The sequence below is a fragment of the Carya illinoinensis genome, chromosome 10, assembly GCF_018687715.1.
Source record: "Carya illinoinensis cultivar Pawnee chromosome 10, C.illinoinensisPawnee_v1, whole genome shotgun sequence".
Taxonomy (NCBI): Eukaryota; Viridiplantae; Streptophyta; class Magnoliopsida; order Fagales; family Juglandaceae; genus Carya; species Carya illinoinensis.
In genome coordinates, this window is record NC_056761.1 from 3,652,896 (window position 1) to 3,667,696 (window position 14,801).

At 35.0% G+C, this 14,801-nt stretch overlaps 1 protein-coding gene across 3 annotated transcripts; it reads right to left on the bottom strand.

The window, feature by feature from the left end:
* Nucleotides 1-347: 347 nt before the first annotated feature.
* Nucleotides 348-13,852, bottom strand: LOC122279304 (folylpolyglutamate synthase-like). 3 transcript variants are annotated; one of them, XM_043089852.1, is made up of 17 exons: nucleotides 13,694-13,852; nucleotides 13,053-13,214; nucleotides 10,609-10,817; nucleotides 10,204-10,269; nucleotides 9,670-9,779; nucleotides 8,674-8,734; nucleotides 8,344-8,427; nucleotides 7,407-7,463; nucleotides 7,096-7,156; nucleotides 6,810-6,856; nucleotides 6,539-6,616; nucleotides 5,042-5,200; nucleotides 4,120-4,455; nucleotides 3,865-3,943; nucleotides 2,395-2,550; nucleotides 1,300-1,499; nucleotides 348-919 (listed from the first exon to the last, which is right to left on the bottom strand). In XM_043089852.1, exons 3-17 carry the CDS (start codon nucleotides 10,798-10,800, stop codon nucleotides 860-862), a joined length of 1,746 nt encoding a protein of 581 aa, XP_042945786.1. In that variant the 5' UTR covers nucleotides 10,801-10,817; nucleotides 13,053-13,214; nucleotides 13,694-13,852; the 3' UTR covers nucleotides 348-859. The 3 variants fall into 3 exon arrangements, with proteins under 3 accessions (XP_042945786.1, XP_042945787.1, XP_042945788.1); XM_043089853.1 differs by lacking the exon at nucleotides 13,694-13,852 and adding an exon at nucleotides 13,546-13,676; XM_043089854.1 differs by lacking the exons at nucleotides 9,670-9,779; nucleotides 13,053-13,214; nucleotides 13,694-13,852 and having other exon boundaries at nucleotides 10,609-10,752.
* Nucleotides 13,853-14,801: the final 949 nt, after the last annotated feature.

Consider the following 14,801-nt stretch of genomic DNA (forward strand, 5'->3'; position numbering starts at 1 on the left):
ATTAGTTACAGTTTACACGGACTTCCAATAAGTTATTTTATAAAAAATATTCTTTATTTAAATACAATTATATAAAAAATTGTAAAATATTTATGGGGGCAGGCATGCTATTTGGTGATCGTGAAATGTGATGAGCTGTAAGGTTTACGCAAGACTAACTTGATTTTTAGCTTTTGGTTTTTTGTTTTTGTTTCGTCTTTGTTCTTTCTTTATTTTTATGGTAGTGGGTGCTTAGGGTGTGGTTTTTTGGGTCATTCAGAGAGGTTTGGTTCCTTTTTCAATCCTAAACACAGCTGTCCATTGAGGATGACGACTCACCATACAGATAGATAATCATATCCTTTGAATAATAGAACTGATCTCTCTACCATATTTTACAAAAAAAAAGAAAGAAATACAATGCAATATCCAACGTTCGAATTATCCTTATTTTTCCCTCAAAGGTAGCAGAAAGAGCAACATGACTTGCAACCTGCAGGGAGCAATGATACATTGATAGTATGGAAGGTCTTGATTTGCTTGCACATGGTGTCTGTAATGCTGCTAACTGTTTATTTACTTCAATTATTTGTTTTATTAAATTGTGCAATGTTTTTCTCAATACAACAATGTTATTAGCCAAAAACAAAAAAAAACCCTATCTCTCCTCAAGCTTGAAGTTCAAGTCCCCTTAGGTGCAAACAATCTTTATGAGCCAGAGGACTGAGGGATTTTTCCATTGAATTAACCGAGATGCAGTGGCAGAAAACTCTTTACCGAGGGCCTGTGCACCTCCGAAATTAGTCGGGTAGAATCAATGTGATGTAATGAGTGAGAGAATGTTTTGGACAACCCTATTTTTGGCGCTGTATAGTTTATATCACCTCTTCAATAGCTTGAGTACATCCCCAACCAGATGCAATGATCCAGTGACAAGAACCTGTAAATCAGCAAATAAGTACAAAAAATACCTGGTTAGCATGAGTTTTTCACCGTCTGTCCAGATGCATGCGGGTTAAACTGTCATCATAAGGTTGCATATCATTGTTATTATTATTGCTGACAAAATTTATGCAATTATAATGCATGACTTACATCCAGATAATCTGTGCACACCAGGCTTATTCTTAAAATTCAGATACAGAAGCTGCAACCAGCTAACAAAACGGAAAAAATTTTCTTGTATTTAAGGAAGAGTCAGACGAAATTTTCAGGACTAATTAGCCCAATCTATATTTCCACAACCCCATATGCTGCCTAGGTCTTTCCCAAAATCAAGTTAAAGTAAGAACAATTTGTCATCTCAGATAGTAATCTTGCCTGAACTTTTAAGGATGGGTTTTGTTTGACACAATCTCGCAGCCATTTTATCGTCAATGGCAATGAAGGCATTACTGCACTGCAAGCAAAATAATTATCCACAGGACTGCAATGAGAAGCATCCAGGTAAAGAAATTCATGAGGTGGTACAATTGCTGTATTGTCCATCCTGGCACCCTTGTCATGAAAAGTACCTACTTCTGCATGTGAACAGAACAGCAGCTTGCTGGTCAGATCATACCTTAAAGGCTTTAATGTAGCAATTATTTCAAGTGCATGTTCAACTCAAACCCATACAAAACAAGTATTCAGAAAAGAAAACATGGACTTGATAATTTTTGCTTCCCAGGGTATAAGAGCACACTGCCACTATTTCACCATTTAATAAGGAAAATTTCTATTTAAAAGCAGGTGCGGAGAACACACATTCCACATCATTGATAAGGCATTATTTGATTTGCAAGAAAGATTTAAAAATCTGAATATTGCAAATCAAATATTGCCACGTAACCAGTGTGGATGGTGTGTTTTCTACACTGGCTTGCAAGTAGAAGAACTCTTTAATAAGTTTGGGTGAGTTACTGTTACATAAATCCTTTTAGTTAAGAAGTCCGGGCTCCCTTTCTATATCATGGTGGTGTGCTTTGAATGTTTACCAAGATGGAACCCAAAGCTCAGTAAAAGAATGCGATTGATCCCAACATGAACAATTATTAAATCAAACTCATTAATGAGTTCTGCACATAACTTCATCTTTTTTAATTTTATTTTTATGTAAAAATTAAATAAAAAAACAAAATAGGAAGGCAAAATCCTTAGTGCATACGAGTTTGTAAAAAGGACAAAAAGTAAAGAAATTTAATGTATTTAGGGACCTGTTTGCTTTTTGTTTGTCTTTGTTTCTTTTTTCAATATAATACTGCAGGTAATTAGTTACAAAGGTGAGCCTCTAAATACATTAAACTCCTCTTTCATGGAGCAAGTGACACCCGTTCAAAGAAACGTTGATTTACCCCTTTCAAAGATATGTGATTGATAAACAGGAAGTGAAATTGTTGACATTAATTAACAGTAAGCCAAGAAGATGGGGAATACCTTTCCCATGGATAATCTTCTCCCAAAGTCTCTGGAGGTTAAATTGCCAAGACAAATCCCTCCCAGAGATATCTGAAGGAATGACTGAGGCACCATAAGTAACCTTGTTATATGTTGACATACTTGGTACAAAAAGTGCTTTTGCAAAGTGAGTTCCTGCACATAATCATATATGATCCTCAATGCATGCTTGTAACTTGTGTCATGCCATGCAGAAATCTTCTTGAAAAGGAAAATAAGGCTATGTTTTCATGCAGTCATTTATAAGCAGGAAATCCAAGAATCAAAAGACCTCCTCATTTATCCATACTCCATGTACCAATGGCTTTCGGGAGCAAATGGCATTCCAACCCCACAAGAATAGAGTAGTGGGTGAGATATAGGATTGAAGTCCATTGAAATGCTAGAGATACTTACCAATAATAACAATAATAAAAAGAATCCTAGCCATTGGAACTATAAAAAATTTCCATTTATTATTTTCAGGGACCTCCACTGACAAAATCAACAGGCATTTGCTTCTACAGTTATTCTCCAGCAGTCTTGATAAGAGTATTTTAATTAATAAATTTGTTATAAAGAGCTAGAGACACAACCCAGGTACACAGGCATTATTGCTAACATTATATTGTTAATAGATATTTTCTGGAAATTCTTCTCACAGAATCAAGTAGAATTTGTTTCCATGTTTTGTCCATAATGTAGAATGAAGCATGTGAATTACCATACTTTATTTTTCAGTGTATTACGCCACAGCTTTATTTATTTTCGTTTCCAAAGAAATAGTAGATTACTAGTCTTTTAAAGATGAGTACTGATTCAGATGCGCTGTGATGAAGTGACATGATTTCAGGGTTAGGAAGAATACTTACGAGAAGAGGAGGTAAATTGGGGTAGATGAGAAGACATGTTGCATACGGTTCAGCAAGCAAATATCTTTTGATAAGTGATGTAATTTTATATAAAACGCTAAGGGTTGCCACCCAAGAGCACAAAAAGCATACAATAGGAAACACCCAACTAGAGGGATGAAGAAGAAAAAGAACACAATTCCACGAAGTCTAGAAAGCTCTATGGTCATGGAAACATTGTGCACCCTCATCCAAACATAAAGAGAATTGAACATAATGGCTCTTAATTCTAAGACCGTCCTCTCACAATCTTAGAAGGTCTGAGCATTATTTTCCTATCAAATACAAAAATCAAGCACAAGGGGGACCATGCTCCAAAACCCTAAAATGCTACCAACATGTGGATTAGCGTTATTTGGTTGCAAAAGGGGCTTCCAGAGGGATACAATCATGTGGGATGGGAGGGTGGTGACGAAAATTTGAGGACTGTATGGGGGAGTATACAATAGCATGCAGCTTTGAAACTGTTGTTGACAACTTTGAATGGACTTGTGCATGTGCTTATGCTCCTGATATTGATCATGATAACACTATTCATTCGAGTCTGAATTAGTGATACCTGATGAAGCACATGTACTTGCAAGCCGTGGAAGTAGAATATGAGGGTCTCTCACATCCATGCAATTGAACAAAAGAATCTGCAATGAGTGATAAATACAGTATGTGAGGAGCCAATTAAATCTATCATACGCCACATAGAAATGGGCAAAAGTGTCTATCAAGAAATATATAAGCTGGATCACCATAAGCTGTCCAAAGACACCTCAAAACATGAACCCTGAAACTAACTCTGGCTGTTTATTATGGGTTTTACCCGCTTTAATGATTTTTCTGACTCCTCCATGCTCCTGATTTCATGTTGGATGTTACCATTCCCCCAGACTTCCTCCAAATTTCTATCCTTAAATGAAGAAGATGATTTCTTGTTTTCATTCACAGCACTAGAGAACCAATTGGCACAAACTTCCATGCTCTCGGGACTATGAGCTCCATCCAAGTAGAAAATCAGATCTCCACAAGAAGTTTCAGACAGTTTTAATGAATCACTGGATTTGGAGTGAGTGTCATAAAAAGTCTGAGCCCTTCCAGAAATTTGTGCGGTTGAAAGACCTCTTAGAAAAGCCTCAGGCAAATCTGCTTCCTGGGTATCCTGATTTTATAATCCACAAAGTTGACACAGTAAAATGTGGGAGGAAAGAAAATACAGTACAATAGAAAAAGAAATTAAAAAAGAACAAAACTACCATTCTTAACCCCCAGAGTACCAATGTAAAAAGAAAAAAAAAAAATTCTTTCAAGTGTAACTAAAACAGTAACAGTAAAAGGTTACATGATCGTTCTGTTTTTCTTCCTCTGTAAGATAATACAATTCACTGAACAATATCAAACCTGTCACTTCACCCTCCACTTGTTGTGAGAAAATGATATGCTATTGTGCCCAAAGGCCATTGGTTTACATGAAATAGTTGACACCAAAAATATCCTTTTTGTGGTCTTATGAAACCAAGGTGCTTGGCTCCAGCCCACTAAGAAGAAAAACACTCTCTCTCCCCCAAATCAAACCCCCCGGCACATATGGGTACATTTTCATCAAATATTTAACAAATTGTATAACATTCTACCACCCTCTCATGATGAAAACCAAGAAGATTCTGTGAATTTACAAGCCTGTAGAGATATTGATATATAGTTTGCATGTAAAGCAAAATTGCAGTGGCGTATGAATTTCAACCAACATTTTGGAATGGCTTTTCCCAATTCCCTGTTCTTTGAAGCCAACATTTACAAAGGGAAACTGCAAGACCAGCATTAATGAACTGATGATCACCAGACAAGCCAAGCTTCAAGCCATCCAACTTTTTGTTATCAAAAGGTGCCACTACTTTCAATGGGACCTGCAATTTATAATTAATAATCAATCATTTATATCACTATCAATTTACCAGTCCATGTATGAGTGTGGGTTGTGTGTTCATGCAGGCCTGTGTGTTTGAGTGTGTATATGCATAAATTACAGTAGTCCTGCTAAGATTGTTTGAACCCATATCTAATTGCAGTTGCACCTGAAAGATCTTTTTTTTTTTTTTTAATTAGCACCAGGGCGTCTGAGAACAGAGTCTCGACCAATCCCTGGGGTGCACATGCACTCGGTAAGGAGTTTCCTGCAAGTGCACCTCAGGTAATTCAAGCATGTGTATGAATTAAACCTAGACTAATTGTTTTATTATTTTTAGTATATTTCAGAATAATGAGAATAAAAAAAAACATATGATGATAGTAGTCACTTCTCCAGATTGGCAGGTATTTTCAGTAATCTTCCTTCTTGAATCTATCCTCACAAAAAATTCCAGATTATATAAGGACAGAGCTGTTAGATAACTAGACTTATTAAAGGATCAGACTAGATAGATACCTTTACCCACCTTCTTTTTACTAGAAAGAAACTATAATGAAGTTGGAAAAGATCTGGATAACTCAATATATATAGGCTCTGGAAATTATCGTATTTTAATTCAATTAAGATAAATAAATATTTTATCAGAGTGATTGTATGCAAAGTGAATCTATAAATACAATTGTGAATTTATCACTTGCATATTAAAGAACACAATCACAGTCAAAGTCATGAAATTACAGATAAACAAGTGGACCAAATATGCTAAAACTGGATATGATTCAGAAATTGATTCAATCTGCTAGTAAGATTCTAAGGCTCTGTTTGGATGTTGAGTTGAGTTGAGATGAATTGAATTCTTTATAAATAGTAGTGTGTTGAGATGGTGGAGTGAGTTTTATGGGCCCGCTTAAGATGAATTTAGATGTGTTTGGATGTTAAGATGAGTTTAGATATATTTATGGGAAGTTAAAAAAGGTTGTGGGTCCCGCGTGAAAAGATGTGTTGAGTTGAAAAAGGTCATGGGTCTCACGCGTAAGAGGTTTTAAGTTGAGATGAGTTTAGTTCTTTGAGAGTTGGGTGTTTGGATGTTAGACTCAACTTAAAATTAGACCGAATGACTCAATTCAGTCCAAATTCCAAATGGGGCCGAAGAGATAGTTCTCTGGTCTAGATTGAAAACAACTCAAGAACCATAAATCCATAGCTAATGTGTTCACCTATAAAAATAACAAGCAGGTCATGACAAGGCAAGCAAAAGTATTTTCACCAACACATTGCTACAAAAGCAGGCAGTTGAAATGAAAAGGACATAATTGTAAACCTTAAACGTGATTACCTTCAGTTCATGCGCTCTCTCCAGAATAACATCCATTGCTTCAGAAAGTTGGCGCACCGTGAATGCAGGAATTTGAGGCTTCAGGAGCAGGGAAGACATTAAACCAATTCAGAAAATGATTGTCAATGAAAACTGCCACTTTGAATAATCAAAACATATATATAGCAATAAACAACCCATTATATTAAAGGAAGCCAGATACTTTTTTTTTTTGATAAGTTAAAGGAAGCCAGATACTTCTTAGTCTGAGTTGCTAAAAGGAGTTCAATACCTTGAAAATTCCAGCCTTGTGTGAAGCTATCTCCCCAAGGGTATTTCCTGCATATTGTACACTCATTATCAAACTTTGGCCACCAGATACAATTTCTTCTCATTGACTAACTTCAACTGTGCATAATTTGCAATAGAGTCAAACAGAACATAAAAAAAAGACAAATGCATCACAAACAAATCAATCAAATAGAAAGGTTTAAGTTTCCCATATATTGGACATTGAGAGAGAACTGTATCAATAGAAAACAGAAAGCAGCAAACTTGTTGAGTTAGAAAGCACGCACCCAAGGTCTCTGTATGATCCATCCCCAGAGAAGTAATACCACAGACAACAGGCTTTTTGATCTGCATGGTTTATCACCAATCTTCAGAACTATCATATTTGTTTATGCTTGCAACATTTTCAAATAAATGCTAAAGCAAAGACTCGAGATTTTATTTATTATAATGTTCTTGGATTTCTGAAACTAATAAATGATAGTCTTTTAAAAAGGTAAAGTTAGAGCTTTGAAAAGATTGAAAAATTGAATCAGGAAGTCAGGGTAATTTTACAAATAGATATATAACAATTTTTCCCCTAACAAAAAAAGCATACCACATTTGTTGAGTCCGTAGTTCCCCCAAGACCAACTTCAATGATAGCAACATCAACCTACAGACAGGAACTATTCTCAGTGAAAAAATTATCCTCAAATACAATAATTCATGCAGTACTTAAAACTGTTGATCATTACAAATTGCTTAAACTTTAAAAAGAAAAACAAATTGCTTAAGATGGTAGGTAATCAAATTATGGAAACAGCTGGGATTTTTTTTTTTGTGGAGATTGGATGCAGTTACTAATTCATGATCTAGCATGTACAGAACAGATGCATATGTTGGCACACAGGTTGAAGGCCTTAAAAATATGCAAAATAATTCAAGAACACCTGCATCATGTCAGTTAGGGTACAGGATACTTATCATTTGCACTTCACTTATTAAGGTACAGGATGGGATTTGGCATAACAAAAGCACAAGACTGATAGAGATATTAGATGCTTATCCTTAAAAAGCATGTAAGTTTCAAAGAATACACTTATCAAGAAAAGTTTCAAAGAATACACTAACTAGTAAAGGCAGCAGATATACACATGTTAAGAAACGTTTGTGTATGTGTCTATTTGTGTGTGTGTGTGTCGAGAGAGAGAGAGAGAGAGAGAGAGAGAGAGAGATCCCTGGAGATCCCTACGATTACTACTGGGCGAAGCACCAACCCAGTGGCAAGATCACCATAGAATCTTCATCAGAGTAGTTCAACTGTTAGTCAAACCAGCAAGCTTCACTGATGAAATATACTCTGGATGATCTATCACTCATATAGTCTAATAAAGCAACTAACGTTGTGCAATTTGCTAGGTCGCATAGGAAACATTATGAAAGATAGACATAGAAAAAGTTACAAAAACGCACATTGCGACTACTAGCCAGTCGCAAATTTGAAGGAAAGAAATGGCTAAGCTCCAATTGGAACCAAAGGATATAAGACCAACCTTTTCACAAATAAATATCTTGAAAGCCAAAATGGTGAGGAACTGAAATAACGGGGGCATTGGCAGGCGCTCTGTAACATTTTCCTGTAGAATAAAAAGTGCCATTTACGACTTTTGATTTTGAACTGGAAAAAGGAATCACTCACGAGTTGCAATACATTGGCAACAAGTGAACACAATAAGTAATAATGTACAATGCATCAAGCTGTGACTCTAAAATTTCAAAATCAGGACCCAAGCATCACGTTGAGTTTCTAAAAGTCCTCCCAAACCTTTTATTTAAGATTCAGAACAACATATCTTTCAAGATACTCTGGCTTCTATATATACCTTCAATTGGTACCAACAACCCCAAAAATACAGTAGGAACTTGTCTTCAGATACGTCCAACCTGCAGAGGGAATTAAAATCAAATATGAAAGATAATTCTACAGAGAATTTTCCTATAAACCAAGAACATGACTTCCAAAAAATAATTTAATAATGAAGATGCTTAAAAAAGCTAGGGTGATTTTTTTCTGATAAAATAGTCCAAAACTTCCACATATATATAAAGATTGGGTCCTACCGTAGCCCTACTCTCTCTCTCTCTCTCTCTCTCTCTCTCTCTCTCTCTCTCTCTCTCTCTCTCACATAAGTATTGTTGTCCTATTCTCAAAAAGAGAAGACCTTATATCAAAATACAATTATCAGTTTATTTTCCTTCTAAAAAAATGAAGACCTTATATCGAAGTAAAATTATCAGTTAATTTTCCACCAAAGGTTATTTTGCAACTCAAATCCATCCATCTATGTGGAGATGCTGAAACGACATGCTCAAGTGGCCTGAGGGAATAATTGGTCAAGTAATGATTTTATACAAGCACCTTCACACAAGTCAACAGCCAAAATAAGCAAATGAAGCCACAAATAAAGGTAAGAGATTCATCACAGCTGTGAAAATGTTTGAAACAAATCCTGGGGCTTTGAGTCCTGACAACCTTCTAAAAAGGGCATGCAAATGAAATACTTATAGTTGTTTACATGGCAATTAAAGGTCCAAATATATCTTCTAGTCAAGTGGTCTTTTATTTTCTTGTACTCCACAAATTAGGACACCTGGAGGATTTCGTAGGTACCGATCATCCATCTTGTTACAGACTTCCTACTACTGTATATTGAAGATTAAAAAAGTTTGTTGATCAATTTAATAGAACCAATGAAATTTCTTATTAATGAAAAATCTCAAGGATTCTGTTTACGGGCATTGATGTCATCAACACACACAAACGCACTCAAGGGGTATTAATCACAAAGTTTGTATCAATGATTCATTTGAAAACTTACCCATTTATACGAAATCGTTCTCTCACGTCAATTAAGTGGGGCGAAGTGAAAAGTCCAGTTTGAAAACCACATTCCCTTAAAATAGCCTCACAAAATGTACATGTGGAACCCTGAAATGTGGATCCATTAAGCAAACAATAAAATTAAAAAGAAAGCATACTTAAATATATCAGTTCTCATTTTATATTACTTTCGAACAAATAGATCAAACTGCAGTATAAATACAGATTTTAGGCTCTTGTATACTAATATCTTTGACACTTCTATCATGTTTGTGCTTTGTCCATGTCACACAACCATTTTTTTTTTTTTTTATAAGTATCCATGTCACACAACCATATATATGCTTACATGATAATGCATTTCTAAATTGTAGACGTTTTTATATTTTACAGAAGGGATAACTGTGTTAGACATATTACCAAGAAAAATTCTGACAAAATATTAAGAAAGAATAAAATTCCAAATCAACAGGTCTCAAGACAATCTGCCATGGTAAGAAACTGTTGTGTGATAATATCATTGGAAGATTACCTTTCCCTTAGTTCCAGCCACATGAATTATTTTGAGCCCATCTAAATGCTCCTCCAAGCCAAGAATCTATAAAGAAAAGATGCATGCATCTTTCAATCATCAAGAAATTTTATTTAACCCAAAAAAATATTCAAATTGGATGAGTGACTACACAAATCAAGATTCATGGACCATTTTCCGCAACGAAAACAAGAAAAAAGCTTCAACGAAAATATGCCCCTTTAATAGTCAGCCTCATAAGTTTGAACTGAATGCTCTACAGAAAAGCTTCAAGGAAAATATGCCACTTTAATAGTCAGCCTCATAAGTTAAGTTTGAGCTAAAAATTATTATGGAAGCTAAGAGTATGCAGCATTCTTAACAACAATTACTTTACACATGCAGGCAGGATTACACCAGTGTTACCTTAAGATACTCGGACATTCTTTCCAATTTTCCAAATGTACTAGCAGATGATTTGTCTCCACGTTTTTTACCAGTGATGAGAGAGGAAAGTGCCTCCATGGCAGCTTCATATGAAGATGGAAGGGGAAAACCTTGCAAGTACTCCTTCACAGCCACACTGCTTTCCATCTTTTCCGTGACTTGAGATGACATCTCTTTATATCTAACACCTGATATGTTCAGCCCACAAGTTTGAAAAATCAAGGTCAATACTTCACGGAGCACAGCAAGATAATCCAAAAATATGATATCTCTGGCAGAATATGGAGGGGTTTCTGCAGGGGTGACAACTAGAATTGAGAGATTATTCCGGGCCTTTCTATGGGGGGGTATGGGGGAGGAACCAAAATTTCATTTGGTTAATTGGGACAAAGTTTGTTCCCACATCCCGTATGGCGGTTTAGGAGTCTGCAATTTGAGGTTGTTCAATAAAACTTTATTGGAAAAATGGTTGTGGAGATTCTTCCCAAAGGGGGACACTCTCTGGAAGGATATTATTGTTTCTAGACATGGGAGTAAGTGGGAATGATGGAGCTCCAATGTAGTGAGGGGAGGGTATGGCGTGGGCTTATGGAAATTTATTATACGAGGATGGCAGTGCTTCAAAAGTCATTTATGGTTTGTGGTGGGTGAGGGGTCCAGAATCAGTTTTTGGCATGATGTTTGGTGTGGAGATAGCACTTTGTATATGGTTTTTCCAGCACTGTACCGTATTGCAGCCAATACTGAGGCTTTCGTGGAAGATATGCAGGTTTTCTCTCATGGTTCTTACTAATGGAATGTCCTCTTTAATAGGGATATTCATGAGTGGGAATTGCATGCCGTATCTGATTTTTTCAGTCTACTTTATTCTATGGGAAATTCCACGGCACAGGAGGATAAGGTACAGTGAAGGGCCATTGACAATAAAAAATATATAGTCAGGACATACTACAAGATTTTGTCAGGCCAAGGTCATGTTCCATTTCCATGGAAGAGAATTTGGAGGTCCTGAGTGCCTACTAAAGTTGCTTTCTTTGTGTGGACTGTGGCTCTTGAGAAGATCTTGACTATGGACAGTCTGAGAAAGAGGGGACTCATTGTGATGGATTGGTGTTATCTGTGTAAAAAACATGGAGAATCTGTAGACCACCTACTATTGCATTGTGAGGTTACAAGGGGGCTTTGGGATAAAATCTTTAGAAGAATGGATATTGCCTGGGTAATGCCTTCAAAGGTGGTGGATCTATTGGCCTATTGGAAGGAATTTCAAGGCTGCTCTCAAGTGGCGGCACTGTGGAAGATGATCCCGTTGTGTATCATGTGGTGTACATGGTCAGAAAGGAATAAAAGATGCTTTGAGGATAGGGAGCGCACGATGGCAGAGCTCCAGAATTTTTTTATGTGCACCTTGATGCTTTGGTTCTCAGCTATTGTACTTGATGGAAACAATGTTCATGACTTTCTTTCCTTAATTTACAATGTATTTAGGTGTTTTTTTGTATACTCCATGTATACACAGGCTATGCCTATTTCATTCGAATTAATAAAATTTACTTCTTACTTATAAAAAAAAAAACAAAGAATATGGAGGGGTTCAGTGAAGCTTCGTCATTATACCAAAGGGACGAGATGGTCCAAGATTGAGACAATTCGTTTTATATGGGAGAGGACGGTGATAGAGTTAAAAGTCTTAGTATTCAACCCCCTTTATGTTTGGATGGCTGCATAAAGCAGTTCCCAACTTCCTAACTTCATAGATTTCAAGGATTTTTATTCTTTTTCTTATTTTCACTTATTTTGTGTACTTAATTACTAGGGTTGCGCCCCTTTACACTCTCTATAAGATTACATAATTCAAAATTAATAATATCTATATTTCAATGATCATTTCATGTTTGCTTCTGGTAATCTTTCTATAACCTTTTCCATTAGTATCTCCAAAATGAGATAATTTCCTATTCAGGATAGTTTATAATTGCAATTGTAATCATGTTTCAATTCATACAGAAATTTTCAGTAGGTGTTGGGCTGTGAGACCTGGACCATTCACCCCCAGCATTTCCTATCCTTGGATAGGACTTGGCTACGATAAAGAAAGCTACAAGTCTGAATTTTTCATTACGTGCCATTCTTCTAGACTGAAGAATTGTCCAGAATTCCTCCCAGGCAACTAAATTTTTTTTTTTTTCAGAATCATGCACAGAAGTGGATATTGAACACATGTAACTCTGACCATACAAAAGTGGATGTGGAGATAAGGTGACATTATATTATCTCCGCTTCTTTTTGGATGAACAGATCATCTGATTTCAGTTGGATGCCATTGATTAAAGTCTTTCTTAACAATTTATCAAAAGCATGGATTAGAGAGATATGAAGTACATGTAACTCCGAACCTACAGTTCATTTGCAATGGGGCTTACTTTTTCTAGTAAGATAACATGCGTGGAAAGAAGCTGGAAAACAAGTAAAGCTCCCTTTCTTTTAATGCAGAATTGACAATCTCTCTTATGGAATTGTAAAACTTCAAATATCCCACACTTCAGGTAATTGTTTGCATAAACGAGCATCAGAAAGCATCAATCCTGCAAAACATAGCAGGAGTCAGTCAAAAGACCAAGATAAATTTCACAATACAGGACTTTTCAGGGAACGAATAAAGAACAACATTGGATTCCTGTACTAACGAGGAAAGGAAAATACGCTGCACATGACACACACGGCATGAAAATTTTAAAATCCACCGAGTGAGTTACAATGTTTCGCCCTCATTCTTATGAATTGCCAATGATGAAGATGTAAGAGAAATAAAAAATAAATAAATAAAACTTTACTTTTCGGTTCCTTCCTTTTCACAATTCCTCAATCTACAGTTTCAAGTTTCAACACTGCGGAAAACTCAAGCAAACAACTTACTTTCTTTTCCTTTTTACCAACAAAACAGGCACAAAGCACTACCAAAGTATTAAACAGCCATAAAATCATAGAAGGAAAAAAAACCCCATATGAATTATATGCGTGTGTGGTCCGAGGGAGAACAGAGAGGTAGGAAGAACTGGCTCACCGAGGAACCATGGAGAGCACTGGAGGCTGTGGCTAATGCTGGCGGAGATAATGGTGCAATAGTTTGTCAATTCTCAGCCTTTGTCTCAATGCCCGTTCGTAACGTTCTATGTGGCTGTTAACGACGTCCAACATCTCTCGATTCGTTGACGGCTGGCCCTACTATTGTATCACTCCGTCATTTATTTATTTGAAAGACACTTCGGCATTTATTTATTAAAAATGACAGATCCACAGCTACCGTGGAGAGCCATCGCTCACATTTTTTAATTTTTAATTTATATTTTTTTTATTTCGTAATTAAAAAAATACTTATTAGTAATATTATGAATTTTTAAAAATATATATTTATAAATGTTAAAAAAATATATGTAAAAAAAATAACTAAAAAAAACTTCAAAGCTCCCAACTACCGCTGGAGCAGTGAGCGATAAAAGTAACACCATCCTTTATTTATTTATTTGTGTTGAGTTAGTGTTATTTTTATTTAAATTTTAAATTTTAAATATTATAAAGTCTATTTTAAATATCAATCTCTTCTTCATTTTTAATATTATAAAATTCAAATAAAATTTTAAACCATCTAAATATTTTAATAATTCTTATATAATAATTCTTTGTTACATCATTCACAATGGCTTATATATAATACAAAAAATATAAATTATTTTTAAAAAATCATAAAATGACTTCTATATGATTATCTAAAAAGAATTTTTAAAATATAAATCGCTACATGTAGTAAGTACTGTTTATCCTTCAAATAATTTTTTTATTATTTATAATTCATTTAATCCCTCATTTCTTTTTACTTTTTTTTTTTAATTTCAATACAAATTCTTTTTATTGTTCAACATTTAAAACACCTCTATTTTATTTTATTTTTTTGTCTAAAAAATATATTGGAAATATTATTTAACCAATTTTTTCATATTTTGATTTTATTTGACTTATATATTTTTATTTTGTGTATATAAGACTAAATTATATTACATTGTATGTAATAATATATTGCAAATATAAAAAATATATATATGGATATTACAAATTTATTGCTAGAAATGAAATGTTTAAAAGAATAAAAAAATATTATTTAAATGATATGAAAA